Source organism: Micropterus salmoides, unplaced genomic scaffold (genome assembly GCF_014851395.1).
Source record: "Micropterus salmoides isolate LMB-PRFRI ecotype aquatic unplaced genomic scaffold, ASM1485139v1 Ms_hic_scaffold_1, whole genome shotgun sequence".
Taxonomy (NCBI): Eukaryota; Metazoa; Chordata; class Actinopteri; order Centrarchiformes; family Centrarchidae; genus Micropterus; species Micropterus salmoides.
Genome location: NW_024040040.1, coordinates 38,465,411 through 38,481,323, shown reverse-complemented (window position 1 = coordinate 38,481,323; position 15,913 = coordinate 38,465,411). Strand labels below are relative to the sequence as shown.

At 43.4% G+C, this 15,913-nt stretch overlaps 1 protein-coding gene across 1 annotated transcript; it reads right to left on the bottom strand.

The window, feature by feature from the left end:
* Window positions 1–2,110: 2,110 nt before the first annotated feature.
* On the bottom strand, window positions 2,111–6,715 carry skida1 (SKI/DACH domain containing 1). Its single transcript, XM_038726564.1, is given in 2 exon segments — window positions 2,111–4,530; window positions 4,533–6,715. Coding segments are annotated over 2 exon segments (2,469 nt in total). The 5' UTR covers window positions 6,100–6,715; the 3' UTR covers window positions 2,111–3,628.
* Window positions 6,716–15,913: the final 9,198 nt, after the last annotated feature.

Here is a 15,913-nt window from a genome sequence, read left to right as displayed (position 1 = left end):
ATCATCTCTGCACACATGCTTTATGCAAATGCATGCCAGCTTTAAAAATGTTTGTTTTATGAGTTGCTCAAATGTTCAGCTTCTTTGCAGGAGTGTTATTAAGGCCAGCTTACTGAGGTTTCTCTCTGCTTCGTGTATTAAACCGGGTAGGCTTGCACCACCTCATGTGCAGTGGTTGCAAATGCTGCATGCGTAAATGTCTGCGGTTTCCCTCTTGTTATTTTTGCAGGCTCCGCAGACCTACCGCTTCTTCCGTCACACACCCCTTAAATACACCGGGGAAGGGATTCCCTCATTACTGTAAGAGCTGAACAGAACTGAAGATGAAGCCATCTTTGAGTCGTCATCAGTTGTATTGTTAGTTTAAACTGCCTACAGTGTGGAGAAACACTAGGCTACTGTTGATCTTTTTAGGATCTAGTTCCTTTCACCTGACACCTCTTTGCCTCAGGACAAAACCTTTATCTGTTATTTAATTGAAGACTGGATATGTCTAATGTTCCCTAAACGCCTATTTACATTTATGAATTTACTCGTGTCATGGGGTGAATTAAAAGGCGGAGGAAAATTATTGACAAAGTAGTGCACGCCATTTGAAAGATGAAAAGCAGCTGTATTCCCAAAATAAAAAAAACATATCAAAGTTTAAAAATCACTTCTTTGTTTTCATAACCCTTTCCTAATGCAAACCCCGGGTCAATTTCTCCATCAATAAATGTGTTTAACCCCCCTCCCCCAGCAAAACAAAACACGATCCAACTTGAAAGAAAAGGGGAGGCTGACAATTACACTCAGTCGCGTTTAATGAATACTTCATAATTAAAAAAAAAAAAAAAGAAAGGGAAAGTGCATAAGAAATCCACCGTTCAAGTTTCCATTTCGAGTGCAGTTCTCCTATATAGTATATTCACAACAGGAAAGTAAACCCATACACAAGAAACCCCAGAAAATTCACAAAAATAAATATTCAGTTTCATATAAACAACCAGTGACTTCAAATTCCGTGTCAAAAACCTGACCTCAAGTATTGTATCAAAAAAGCAAAAAAAGTAAATGAGGGAATGAGGAGGGCAGGGAAGTAGGGACAAGGATGAGGAAGGGGGGAGTGCATGCAGCCTGTAGCTGCTGCACGATGCAGTTGTTTACATTGATAGCGTCACTGTCAGAGAGCTATTTGTCTTAACGGTGGAAAGGCCCTCCCAACAGGCCATTACCACCATCCCCGTCCCTCAGCCGCGCATTGTGATTACTGCGTGAGAATAGGCTGGTGCGTCAGGGGGGCAAACCCGCACAGCTTTGGGCGCAGGCTATTCCTCTTCTTCCTATGCCATGCAGCCCATGCTTTTGACATGCGGATTAAAGGTTGAAAGCTTCGCTCTTGCACAACACAGCAACTCTCTTCCCCCCCTCTCAACCCCGTGCAACCCCCTCCGATTTACTGCCAGCCCGCTCATATACCAGCTTGTGTCATGGCTTCAAAAATAGCCGGTTTACAGGCTGAGAATATAAGTTCAAGTTTGAACTGTCGCTTGCAGCCTCAGAAATAAGGCCCGTGGTGAGTTTGGGGCTTCGTGGCTGCAGAGTGGTGCTTTAATCACATGGCTAAACATCTACCATATGTATCCACAAGGACATAGGCAGAGTGAAACTCACTTTTTGCTTCTTTTTTTATTTTATTTTTACAATCACACATTAAATAGTTTTCTACAATACTCTGAATGAATGCACCCTTTGCTGTGCTTGTGAGGGGGCTGACATCATTCACGGGCTTTGGGTTTGTTGTGATCTGGCTCGCCATATAAGCTGGGCCTCTCTTTGTCGCAGACTGAAAAGCCTGCCAATTAGCAGAGCGCGTCCTGCACTGTCATTAAAAACATCTACACAGTTATTTAAAATACCTAGGTGCAACTCCAATCACTTCTCTTTAAAAGGTGTGTTCACGGAAGTTTGAGTAGCCACTGAATTTACAGGTTTGGGGGGGTCGATTTCCTGAGCAGCCATATTCAAAAGGAAAAATAAAGAAAGCAATATTTTAAAAACTGACATGGTGTCTCAGAGCCAGCCAAAATAGGAAATAATTGGTGCCCCCCCCCCCCCCCCCCCCCCCAAGCTTAAATCGAGACAATTGACTTCAACTAAAAAAATCAAAAATGAACAACAAAGGCATAACGTAAATTAGCATATTATTAAATTATAGGAAATCAGAAAATCATCATGGCATGGTTATAGCAACTGGCATGTGGGTGAATCCTAAATATTCAAATAGCAGTCAAATGAGTTTGGCCTTTGTGTCTATATCCATATTCAACAGTCTCATCTTTAGCTGTTAGCTTTAGCTGTTTTTTTTCTTCTAGCATCTCTCAGACATCTTTTCACAGGTCAGTCAGAAAACCCTAAAGCTAAAACAGGAACCCCAACAGTTTCAAAGTGCAATGCATGTAAGCCTATCTCCTGTGCTTTGTCGCATTGTTTCTGAGTAGCCAGAGCTATAAGGTTTTTCACGCTGTTGTTATTTATTTTTTGGTGCGGTTTTCCCCCACTTTGACAACCTGAATCAGATCCCACCCATAGCCTAACCTATCTTGGACATAGCCATGCCATTATCTCTGCGTTTTAGAGCTGTGCTGACCTGATATTCGTGCTATAAACGCAAAATACAGAAATCGGTGTCCAAGTGGAACATGACATGAGTGAAGTCTATCGTGGGACCGAGCGTGCTACGAAGGTCTGAGCCTTATTCTATTTGATTGTCTGAACATAAGGCCTGTGTTGTGTCTGGGCCTGCGTCTGTGCACAGTCACGCATATGCAAACCAGGAAATAAAAAAACAAGACTGAAAACCAGATCACAAGGACTCTGTGAAGGAAAACAACACCCCCATAACCACCAGGAATATATTTCCGTCAAATCTAATAAAGGCTTAACTGTGAGCATGTATAGATAGACATTAATAAACCAATTTTAAATCATTCTCTGAAATTGAACTCTTGGGCACATGACAGTCATGAAAGAAAAGACAGATTTGATGTATAAAATATATCAAGTGGCACAGAATGGGGAAACCCTGTTTTTTTTTTCTTGATTTACCACGTCAAACCTGCTCTCAGTGAAAGCTAGATCTCAAAGATGCTGAAGAGAATTTTTTTCTTTTTTTTTTTAAACCCTTTTCTCTTTCAGACAAAGCACAAACCACTGAAACCCTGGCACCATACAATCCAACAGGTCGAGCATAGGAAAGCGCAGAAGAAATAATCAGGAAAAAAGTAAAGTAAACACAACAATGAGAGCCAAACATATTGCTTAGGATTGATAGCTTATTTTAAACACAATTTTTTTGTTTTTAAGCATAAATCCACGAGCGGTGTCTCACAGTCCTGTGGGCGTTTTCTGGGGCTCCAAAAAGGGGGATCTTGTGGGTTTTCCTCGATCAAACTTCAAAACAAAGCGGAATGTAAACCCACTCACAGAAAAGGGGGGGAAGTAAAAAAAATAAAAATAAACACCGATAAAGTTGTGAGCAATTTGGTGAGCTGGAGTTAAGACTCCGGCTACCATTAGGTTGGAGATAGACACCGCAAGGGCTTTTGTTTTCATTTTCTGTTTTTTTTCTTTTGCTTTAAAAAACAGCTCAGTATTTCCTAGTTCTCTGAGCGTGTGGGGGAGGGAGAATCTGGCCGCCTGTCTGCCACCTCCACACGGGGTGGGACGGAGGGGGAGGCCCGGGGCCCCTCAGCGAGTTCAGGGAGTAAGCAGGGCACAAATCCCCGTCGCTGCCAACAACCAGCGACGGCGGGGATGGGAAATTTGCCATCAGGCTGAAAGGCATTTTTGCGGGCGATGCTACGGTGCTCGCGTTGCTGCGTTTGCGTCTGCTCGGTAAATCCTCCGTGGATAGCTCCTCGCAGCCCGCGAGACGAGACGCTGAAGAGGAGGAAGACGAAGAGGCAGCCTTGTTGACCCTGGGCACGTTTTGTTTTGTTTGCGTCCTGGAGACTCGGGATTTCTTGTTCCCCAGCACTGGAGCCCTGCAGTTTTTGTTGCCGGGCTCCCCCTCCTCGACACACGGGGTGTCCTGGGAGCACCAGCATTCCTGAGGATTGCAGCGGGACACATCATGGCTCTTCTCTGTGGCTTTAATCCCGCTGCTCAAAAAGTCCCCCTGCTTTATGGCTCCGCTGGTATACTGGCCATTGCTGCTCTCTGCCTTATCTCCTTTACATTTGACTACAGTGGCCTGGCTCTGGTATTCATATTCATCACAGCTTTCCTCCACTTTAACTTTCACATTGTGTAGGTTGAAGGGTGGCGTCCTGGCTGTCCTGCCGTTGTCCGAGTGGGGGTCGGCGGTCACAGAGTGCTCCTCTGCCTCGGTCTTTATTTTTCTCAGTGGAGTGGGCAGTTTTAGGCTGGTGGCTTTCGCCTCCCTTTTGTCTGTGCATTTGGGAAGCTTGGCGTCCTTGTCGTGGTCACACTGTGCGCTCAGTCCCGGGGGGCTCTTTATGGGATGCCCCGGTGTCTTGCGTGAGGGTAAGAGGCCTTATTCCGGTAAGGGACCAGCTCGTCGACAGGGTCAGCCCTGTTTGGATCAGCCTCAAACGCCTTTTCCCTTTTGGACTCCGTGAAAAAACCCTCCCCAACAGAGTTAAATTTTGGTGGCTGTAAGGGTCCCAAGTCCTTTCTGGTTTCACTGCATGTAAATTCACATTTCTGACGGTTCTCGTGTCTACTGTCGCCTGTCTGTGTAGCGGCAACATGGCCCCCTGTCCTGTGTTGTTTCTCTTGTTGCTGCTGGTTGTTGTAGTGAAACGTGGGCTGCAGGACCAAAGGTGCTTTACTAGTGTTGAGACTTTTGGCAGTAGAACCGACCCGGGCCCGTCTGAACCGGATGCTCTGGACAGAAACACGGCTAGAAACAGAGCTCGAGTCCGACTGAGAGGAGCTCTCCTCCTCGTCCGAACTGACCTCTGAACTCTCTGACTGGGTGTCATCTTCCTCCTCCTCGCCCTCCTCTTCCTCATCTGAGCTCCCAGAGTTGCTGGTGGTGGAGAAGCCGGACCCGAAGTCCGAGTCCGGGTACGCCCGGTCTGAGTAGGTGCTGGACTCTGTGTCGCTGCTGTAACTCTCCGGGAAAGTCGGCTCGTGGTGGTGGTGATGATGATGATGGTGATGCTGGTGGTGGTGATGATGGTGAGGTCTGGGGTCAAGATAGAAATCCGGACCGAGGTGGAAAGCACCAAAAGAAGTCCTGTGATCGCCGGTTGATTTGGGTTGTACGAGCAGCACCGGTGGTACTTGGTGTGTGTGTCTGCTCCTGCTCCAGGAGCGCCTCGCGCTGTCCTTGCCGCCGCCCCCCTCGCGCCTCCTCTTCCTTTTGTGAAGTAGGTCGCCGGCTGAGCGCGAGAGCCTGGACTGAGCAGCTATGGCGGACTGAAGCACTACCGGCTGCCGGCTCACCGCGCTCCTGAAAAACGAGTGCCTTTGGCTCAAAGTGACCCGGTTCCCTGTTATTTTTGCTGTTTCATAGTTTTTAAAGTGTTTGTGACTGGACTTTGTCACCGAAAGGTGTTCCCGTCCATGGGTTTTGTGGTAAAATTGAGGTAGTTTGGAGTCGGTAAGGCAAGGAGTCAGCTCTCTCCTCCTGTCTGTTTTGTTGTGAAGCGTCAGAGTCTCCGGGACACCGTGCAAACTAAACCAAACTTTTTCTTTCCACAGCTCGGCGTTCGCACGGAGGAGCCCCGGGGACGCATCCTCATCCCCGGGGGAAGACACCGCTTTCGCTTTCCTTTTGTTGGACTTCAAGACCCGCTCCGTCTTGCAGGAGAAATACAGAGCCTCCACGTCCTCCCGCGATATGAGAGTGCATTTAGCGGCATGGAAAGCTATAGAGTTTATTGCTTTGAGCTTCCGCAGCTCTTCCAGGTCGCAGTGGTGCTTCTTCACCTTCAAGTGGTCCATGCGCTTGTGCACCGTGGTCCGTGGGATGTTCTGCAGCAGGTCGGTGAAGACCTGAGACAAAGCAAACATTTGCTTGCCTTTGATGAGCAGGTATCCCAGTCTCACTCCTTGCATTTCCTCAAAGCCATACTCCAAGTCTCCCATGTTTTATGTATCCGCTCCAATGTATTAATCCATGCAGTCACTCTCTGTATTTTATGGATCTACCAGTAAATGGCGTGGGGTCCCGAGCTCAAGGCATCCTGCTCATACCTTTAATCCATCCACACTGCTGCTGCGTCATGAAAATGCAAACTTTGACATGCGGAGTTAAATGGAGCTGCCGGTGTCTAATAGATTGAATGAGCTGACAGCATCCACTCGTCGCCTCTTGCCCCGGTCCGGCATGGTGGAGGAATGCGATGGATGCGTCCACCAAGCCGGGGCTGCTGCTACCTGCCTCTGCCGGCTCCACTCCCCTCTGGACGGCAGCAGGACGAGGGGTAGGTGTACACCACTGCCTCAGCCAGAGGGATAAAATAGCGAGAAGAGAGAGAGAGAGACAGGGAGGGAGAGGGAGTTGTGAGGGTGGAGGGGAGGGAGAAAGAGAGAGAGAGTCCGAGACAGAGAGAAACAGAATAAGAGCTAAAATGCAGCTGCTATTCTGGCTGCTGGTTGAGCCACAAATAAAATGACAGAGAGGGGAGGTGCGCCGGTCTGGAGACACCTTCATCAATTAATGCCCTCGGAGACGACGCCCATTGGACGCCGCTGACAGGTGATGCAATAAAAATGGATATTCCATCCCCACCCCCTCCAACCTACCATTACAATAGTTTACAATTGTGCCCACAGACTCCGCTGTGTGAGTAAATAATGCACTTGTAACAAGTTCATAATTTCACTAGCTGAATACAGAGCTGCTGAAAATCCACCCCAGCTCATAGTGCGTGTGCAACCAGAATGGGTAGCCCGAGCCTGCAAAGTGTCACGTTAAGACAGGAATATACTGTGCTACCCAACCTTTTGGTCCACATCAAAATGCACACTGTAGTAGTCCTATATACAATCGATTGAATGCAGATAAAATGACTCCACATTTATGGCTGTTTAGACGGTCTGATGTGTGTTAACGCAGTCCAGCTTAAACAAAGACATTTCCTTTTTTACACTTGGAGAGCTGCTTTTCCACGTTTAGGCTGCTGCCCTGACCGGGGCTCAACTCATCTGCTTTTGTTGGCTCTAGGTTTTCCTCCATATGATTTTCCCTCACTGGTTGACTATAGACTGACCTACTTATTCTATTTGTTCACACAGCAGAGGCCTATATTCATTTGTCTCGCTGTACCTTAATAAATCCATCGGCCTTTCCAATGTTTTTAAACCTTTTCCCTCTACACACGCGCGTGTGTGTGTGAAATAATTTAAATGTGTTATTATGTATTAGCGCCTGCAATTTGGAGATAAAAATGTATATAACGTCAAACTCTAGAAATTATATTCTTGTGAATTCAGAGGTGTCATGCTAAACCAGCAAGTCCCCGTTAAATGGTAGCCGACTTTTCACCCTGGTAAAACAACATTGATTGGACAGGCTAAAAAATGCAGAGTCAGGGTTGCTTTTCCCTCAAGATTTTCCAGACAATGTAGGTTAAAGCTGTTGCCATTTAAAGAAATCCAATTAAGATCTCCCGTTAAAGATGTGGGGACGTCTTAGAAAAACAAATACAAAATATATTTAATATAGCCTACTGCATACACGTCAATAAACTGTTATGTTAATAATATTGATATTACTTTACTATCAACAAGTAGCTATCTAAAATTGGGGGACAGAAACGTGCGCTATTTCAGTGTAATTGAACATAATGTAGTCAGTAATCTACAGCTATTTTTTCCTGGGAATTATTTTTGTGTCTGGTGTCGCGCATAATACTTCACACACACATTTTCACATTTTGTCTGTGTGCATGTGCATTTTGCGTGTGCACACCGAAAACACCTATGAACAGGCACACACACACACACACCGCTCTGACTTTTCACGGGGTATGGACACAAGCCTATGTTAAAATATGCACGCGCACTCCTTATCTACACGCGCGCGCATAGGCTACATAAAAAGCAGAGGCAGAAGCTACCACCCACAACGCCGTCCAACTAACGTGATTGTGTATTATATTATATAGGCTCATTTTTTGGATTACCGGTAGACCTACAGAAGGCTGGTTGGACTGGCTGTTGTGTGTAGCCCCTGAGGCATTTTTTTCAATACTCCCTGCCTTATGTACCGTCTTTGTTATCTATAAAACACGTGAGTCCCTTGTGGCCCGTTCCTCACGGGCAGCAATGTGCGCTATGGGGCCAAACTCAAGACCGTGCATGCTCATCTCCACGATGTTAAGCCTACTTACTTATTTACACACCACTCATTGTATTGTGAATAGCATCGATGTTTCCTCGGTGTTACATCAAATAGTGTATTATATGTGTAAGCGTTATTATAGGTAGCCTATGATTGGATGTCCACAAAATCCACGCAATACTGGACTGTATAACATAATCACTAATGTGGTGGTCATGGACTTACAGACAATACCTATACATACCAAACAAGATAAGGAAAAGAGTGTGTTAACGGGACTTATATAATGCAATAATGAGATAGGCCTATATATGCAGAGTATTTACAGAACCTGTAGCCATAACACACGCAGGTATGTACATATTTGGAGGATGGGTTATAGCGTTGCACCTTGAAATGTCAACCTATGTAAGGGAACTGGTTTGTCGTGGACCAAAAATAGTTTCCTAATCTTTTATGGTTAAGCCTTTTGCTTCTAATTTAAGAGTTTAGCCTACATTACAGTGGCTGTTCTTTTTGTGGCATATAATAGTAGAGATCATTAAAAGTTACAATTAGAGTAGCCTCTAAAAACATCCTTCCCATTTATAAAGCAGGTTATATTTTACTCGACAAACCGCAGAAGGTTTTTGTGCACCGCACAAGTTACTTGTGGACAGGATGGTTAAGCTCAGGGTTGCAGTGCAAACACACCATGAGGCACCACTGTGTGTTGGTGCGCCTCTGTGCAGCTATCAGTGAATATACGTCAAATAGGCTGCACATTCAACTCACAATGAGTTAACTCCCGTTCAACTCCCATACACCGGGTCATCGTTGCTTTGAAAACAACCACGTTGAGCTGGTCTCGGTCTGGTTGCAGCAAAACTCGCTTTTTACGTGCTGATTCTGTATGACATGCGTTAATACGTGGGACACGCGGAGTTTCACAGATGCAGCAGAGTGAAGTGAGAGGAGTGGCAGCTTGTTGAAGTCCGGATCCCCAGGGGGAATAACTCAGATCCCAGAGCCACGATGCACCGTGCCCGGCCTGGGAGAGGCAGGGAGGAAAAGACAGTCAAGGCTTTTTCATCCCACGTACTGGCCATTGCACGCCTGGCCCTTTCGGGAACCTAAGTTTTGTTTGACACAATACTTGCTTTTTTATTTTCTCTGATCACATACAGTAGCTATAGCCAAGGGTTCCCACTTGAATGTAGACGACCAAACAATGTAAACTAACCAATTCTCGCCCACTGACCTAAATTGGTCTACATCCAAGCGAGCATTCATGTGCGCTTAGAATTCTGTCATAAAAAGTCCTGCTTGTTATCTCACAAAATATTGAAATTACACGGAAATTGTAGACAACAGTTTGACATTTTTCAGGCTGCTGCACGGGGATCATTTAATAACAATGTCACATAACTTTTTCAATGTTTTCACAAGGGTCAAATGCTGTTGGTGTGAAGTACAAACATTTTTATAGCCTAACTATTTATTAATTAGCCTATTAAGTAGGCTAATTGTCTTACCTACTAAGTTCCCGCCCACGCCCACACAGACGTGGTTAAACTGCGGGACACGTAAGCATGGGAATTCTTCAAGCAAAATATCTATACAAATTATTACTATTACCGATTTGTCAAATAATTCTCAGAACAAGACAAAACCAGCTTGGAAAAACGTGATCAAATATAACCAAACAAAATAAAGGTAGGCTTAGCCTATGACCTGCAAAAAAATAAATACAATAGTTTAAAAGTAGTTATTACTGTCTTATAAGGTATCAGGTTGAATTTACGTAACGTTTCTCATACATGGTGCTATACATGATAAGTGCCCCATGCTGAATCCACGATCAGTGTTTTTGAATTAGACCTCTCAGCCTATCCCAAAGCCTGAATTGAGGACCATCTAAAACAATAATAAAATATCGTAATAATGACTGAATAAAATAACCTTGTGTGTATATAAAGCCTACATATTAGAGTATTTCCAATTAAGACCAGGGAGTCTTTGTTATGCAGATTTGTGATGCACCAGATGCCACAGGGGCACTCTCCTGAGCTTGGATGTCGGAGAGGGAGAGGGGGGCGACGAGAGTGAGAGAGAGACCTCAAGCACGGTGGAGGTTTCTTACAACAGCCCGCTGTGTGCTGGTGATATGGGGGAAATGCCTCCGACGACCAAATCTTGCACTTCAGGCTCATTCCCAGTGATGCACACGAGGCTATTCCTGCATAGGTTTGATATGTTTGTGGCCGGAATTACAGCGAAGGGGAACCACCAAACCTCCCTTTAATCTGTAGGCTAGTCTAGATGCATGATACATGGCTATCTAGAAGTGAAACATGCATTAATACAACGTCTAAAGGCCTGCTGTTTTATCTACTTTTTTATTTTCCACTACTTCACTGTGGAAGACTGCCTTAATGGGGGAGATAGACAGATTACGGTAAGGACACGGCCTACACACACACACACACACACGCACACACACGCACACACACAACCAATGACCAGTGCTCATAGTTTTGTGCAGTTAGTGGAATTGTTTGAAACTTCCATGCCGGAGCATGGCAAACTGATAAAATGTTCTTCTGTAAAACATAAAAACATAAAATGGCGTAGTTGATTTCAATTTAAAAGGCTTGCAAAACCTATAGAAAGTCCACACACTCCATACAGTGGCGATGTGGAAGCAGTTTCTTGAGCGAGGTTTATGTAGCTAACTGGTTCATCTGGTGAATTCCATACATTTTTATAATCTCCCTGGCCATAAAGACCTATTGGTAGGCAAGCAAGCGGCCAAACTCTTCCACTTTTCTAACACGCATCAACCCAACGTGTTGCTCCCGCAGCCCTGAGTCATTTGTTTTGTATCGAGTTTTATGGAGACACTTGGTCAAGGAGGCGCAGGCACTAGAGTCTTTATGACACAAACCCACTGCCCCATGCCAAAACAATGAATTCCTCTCCACCACCCCCAACCCCCGGGAGAATGTGATTTTACATGCAATCCGAGCCTGAAGTGTGTGCGGACAGTGATGGGGGGAGGGCTCTCTTCACCTTTCACCCCGCCGTGTTGGGACTATTTTTTCCCTGGGCCCCTGTGCTACCACTCGCCAGAGAGGAGAGGCCGTGGGCAAATACTGACAAGTCTGAATGCGGTGGAACCCAGAAAGAAGCATTATGGCTCGGGAGCTTTTAGGTTCAATTAACTGTTCGGGTCATTTCAGTGTTTCCACGCTCAGCAGCAGATGAAACAGACTTTTTTCTCCAGTTGTTCCCAACACATCATATAGTCTTGTGAGGACAAAAAACACACACAGATGGGACTGCGTATAGTCTGTCACAACCATTACAGCCCATCGAACAGATATTACATTTACCATAAACTGCAATAAATCAGAAGACAAACATCCAGAATCAGCCCAAGTATGTCGATACTACAGAGATAAAAACACCACTTAAGATATATATAAAGTCTGTTATATAGTCTATAATTACTGCGTAAATGAATACAAGGCTCCATTAAATTTAATGATGCATGTATTGGGGTTGCTATAGGTGAATACATTTCGGGTTGAACAAGGAGATGGGCTAAGGGATGAAGAACGTGTGCATGTGTGCGCTGCTAACTTGGCTGTTTTGTCTGTGAAACACTGTTGTCATTGTTTCTATTTAACTGGGCTTAAACAATAATAGTTGGGCTAAATATACATGCTAGGCTACATTGTGTAAGAAGCGATCAAACGTGTCACACAACACACGTTTTCTTGAGCTCAACATAAACAATCTTAGGCGATTTATTTTGTTTAGCAGATCTATATGGTTTACATTGGACATCAAAGCCCTGAAAAACACCCATTACTCATTAATAAATTGATTTGAAACAAGCATATGGCGTCTGTTTGGGAACACAACGGCTTCAAAATAAAAGTCCTATACTTAGCTGTCAGCAGTCATTTGTTGAAGCTTATGAGCTCAGTCTGTGAAAACATTCCTCCCAGACTGCTTTAGTTTTCTGTGGAGTTCCCCTGCAATGCACACACACACACACACACACACACACACACACACACACACACGCGCACACACACACACACACACACACACTCTCTCTCTTAGGATGCGGTGTTTAAGGACAAATTCAGATTTTATTACCTTTCAAACAATCATTCCAAGCACCCGGGTCTTTCTTGGGAATTTATAAACGTCAAGAAAACACATAAGATTTAAATGAGATGAAGTTAGGTAGGCAATCTGTAAAGAGCAGTAACCATTAGATAAAATAAAAAACTGGCAGATGGTTAAGCATGATCAACATTTGTATATACAATGCCTTAACACAATACCATTTCAGAAGCATATACATCTAAGTCTGTGGGCCTGGGGGCTGCTTTTCCCACTATTGTCTTTCCTCCCTGCATATTTCACACCTTCCTCATTCTGCACAGAGAAACCACAAAACCTCCTTCAGCCTATATGCAAACATGCCCAGGACCCAATCATGAGAGCCCTCTGACTTTTTAAATCTCAAGTGCTGAGAAGTCACCTTTCTGACAATTAAATAGACCAAAAGAGACATAGATAAGAGGGTAAATCAACAGTTTTATTTCCATATGTTGTTTCTAAATAGTTATTTTAAACACTTGCAAACAGCTAAATTAATGAAATGGGAAACACCACAACTGAACATGTTTTTCAAGGATGTCGTCTCAGTCTTCTGCTTATTTCTGCTCTCTCTCACCCAGGTCCAACATGACTACTGTACTGTGCAAGTGAAATAGGTTACACAATGTGCAGAATATACTGTACTGGCAAAAATGTTTGAAAACCCTGACAAGGACAGCAGCCTATAACATAAATCTAGCTCTACATTTGCATTGTGGAAAAAGGGTGCATATTTCTAGATGTGTACATATATTTATATTTATATGTGGCAAAAAAAAATAATACTTGAGACAAGACAAGACAATTTTTACAAACAGATCGAGGTGTGTAGCAGAACCACTGTTCCAGTGGAATTAGAGACCCTACCAACTTGGTAGATGTACAGTATGGACAACAAAGCTGTAACATATAGCATCTAAGAGGACTGTGTGATTATGATTATATAAAAGCTCTGAGTGCTATATGTACTTTAAGGGCACCAATAGTGGTTGGAAGCAGACAGTGTCACTGCAATTTTATGTCTCAGAGACAGCTCCTCTCTGACAACCCGAGGAACATTATGATTCGTGCAGACTTTGACTTAATCAAGTGCAAGTTGTAAAAATCATTTGCCATTTTCAGTGTTTCAGTAGCTATATGGGCCCCTCCACAACCGCTGCCCCCTCCTTCGCCTCCCTTTGTTCTCTCCAGCTCTAATAGGTTTTCCCCTGCCACACACAATTCACTTTTTTCCCCCTTTTCCCCAGCTCCCCATCCCTCCCACACCGCCTTTTAGTGCAGTGCCCAGTGTCGACTGGAGCATTTGAGCAATTTGAAATTAAAGCAAACAATGGGTAGGCACTCCCAGGGACCTCTCGCTCACCATATTACACAGAGGACGCTCGTGTGCTCTTACGCATTATTGGCAAGTCATTACGTTTCTCTGGAAACCAAGAGCGGGAGCTCGCTCAGAGGAATCGGTGATGCAAGCAGCAGCTGAGTGCTTGGAATAGCGTGTGTGTGTGTGTGTTCTGGAGCATCCTTGGCAACAGCATGGGGATGCTGTCAAAACAAAACTGTATATTGACAGGTCTGACATGCAGCCTGATGCAGGATTCTCAAAGCCTATTTAATATTTTTGAAAGATAAAAAGGTATTCATCCTTACAATGAAAAGCTTTTCAAATTGCTGTCTCAAGTCTACTGGCTCTATGCTCACCAGGCCCTTTGCATTCTCCTACCATTTGTTATGATTTTGAGAATGGCATGATGAAAAAAATTAAGTATTTTAATTACTTGAAAATAATGAGGTCCAACCTAAACTGCTGATTGTCCAGAGGTGTAGGTATAAATATAAACCATGATTCAAATTAATTATATAATATATAATTATATTGGACTTAACCTTTTAAGAAAACCTGTTACAATTCTAAACTTCCTGTTGTCATTGAGTTTAAAAGTGTACAAAGAAACTGTTGTTTGTAATTATGTACTTTGTATTGCAATGGACCATATAGCATAATGGACGTTATAACTGTCATGTTTTTTATCATCTAACTATTGTCATGTTTCTGTTTTGAATGAGTTTAGTAAGATGCAATAAAACACCTACAAGCCTGACTCTTAAGGATGCCTGTGTGGATGTGTACAAACATAAGTGACATCTGCAAAACATGGGGCATTACAGAATGAAAATGTATTATTTCTCCTTTAGCATAAATACAGATATGCATATGCAGTCTGCTTGTGGAGTTGTAGTAGTGATAAAAATGGGTTTTCACAGGATAAAACAAATCTTAAAATCCCATGCAAAGGGAAATTCAGCAGCTGTCCAGACTTTACTGCAACAACTGACATGTAAGTGTGTAATCTGCTTGAACCATCTAAACCACAAAAGTTTTCTGTAGGTGTGATGTATCTAGGCCTGCAACACATTATTTATAATTGATTATTCTGACAAATAGTTACTTGATTAATCAGTTAATTGTTTAGTCTATAAAATCAGTCCAGTGCAGCGAGGAATCACAGTGCTGGTTTTAGTTTTAAGAGATATCACAAAATAAAATACATATTATTTTCAAGAACCCAAGCTGATGTTTTCTCATGTCTTGTTTTGTCCATCAGTCCAAAACACAAAGATTATAAACAAATAATAAAATGGCTCAAACCCGAGAACGAGTTGTACTTTGCTTAGAAATTATTTGTTTGATTAATATAGCCTATTAATCAATACATTTTAGTAGATAAATGAATGCCCTAATCAACTGATCCCTTCAGCTCTAAATTTAGCCATTAAGTAAAATAATCAAACATGATACTCACACTTAAACCTTAAAGCTCTTATTTGAAATCTGAAACAGGATTGTTATCCATATGCCTGTAGTCTCTTCCAAACAGACATTTATTTTATATTTACCTTAAAAACCTATATTTTTGGTTGTTTGGTATGTTTAAAAAACACAAGATGGCTTTAAGAGAGACAATATTCTGTAACATAGGCCATTAGCCTATAGACATAATTTAACTGCCATTTACTTCTTTGTCTGGGAGTTTGTATTCTCGTTTGTCTGTTTCCATGTATCATATAGCCTACTCCCTGTCTTTTGGCTGTTAATATAGTTGTAAGAAAAACAAAATATGGAACAGGATTCACATTTATTTTTAATGTAGCTGTGCATCATAAACTCATCTTTGGCCACTCAGCAGATTATCAACTAGGCTGTTCCTGCTGTAAACAAATAAACAAACACTCACATCTGTTTCTAAACATCGTGCTTTGAACAGTTGCTGAGCTTGGCAGGTCTCTTAGCCTACCACCACGCTGCTCCAGTGTTGACTGTGAAGCGAGTAAAGTGAAGTCTCTCAACTTTCAAACCACCCCAGCCATGTGGAACCAAAATGGAAAGTTATTCTCTCTGCGACCCAATTACGTCCGTCATGTACTTCCTGTCAAAGGGCACGCACACACACACGCGCC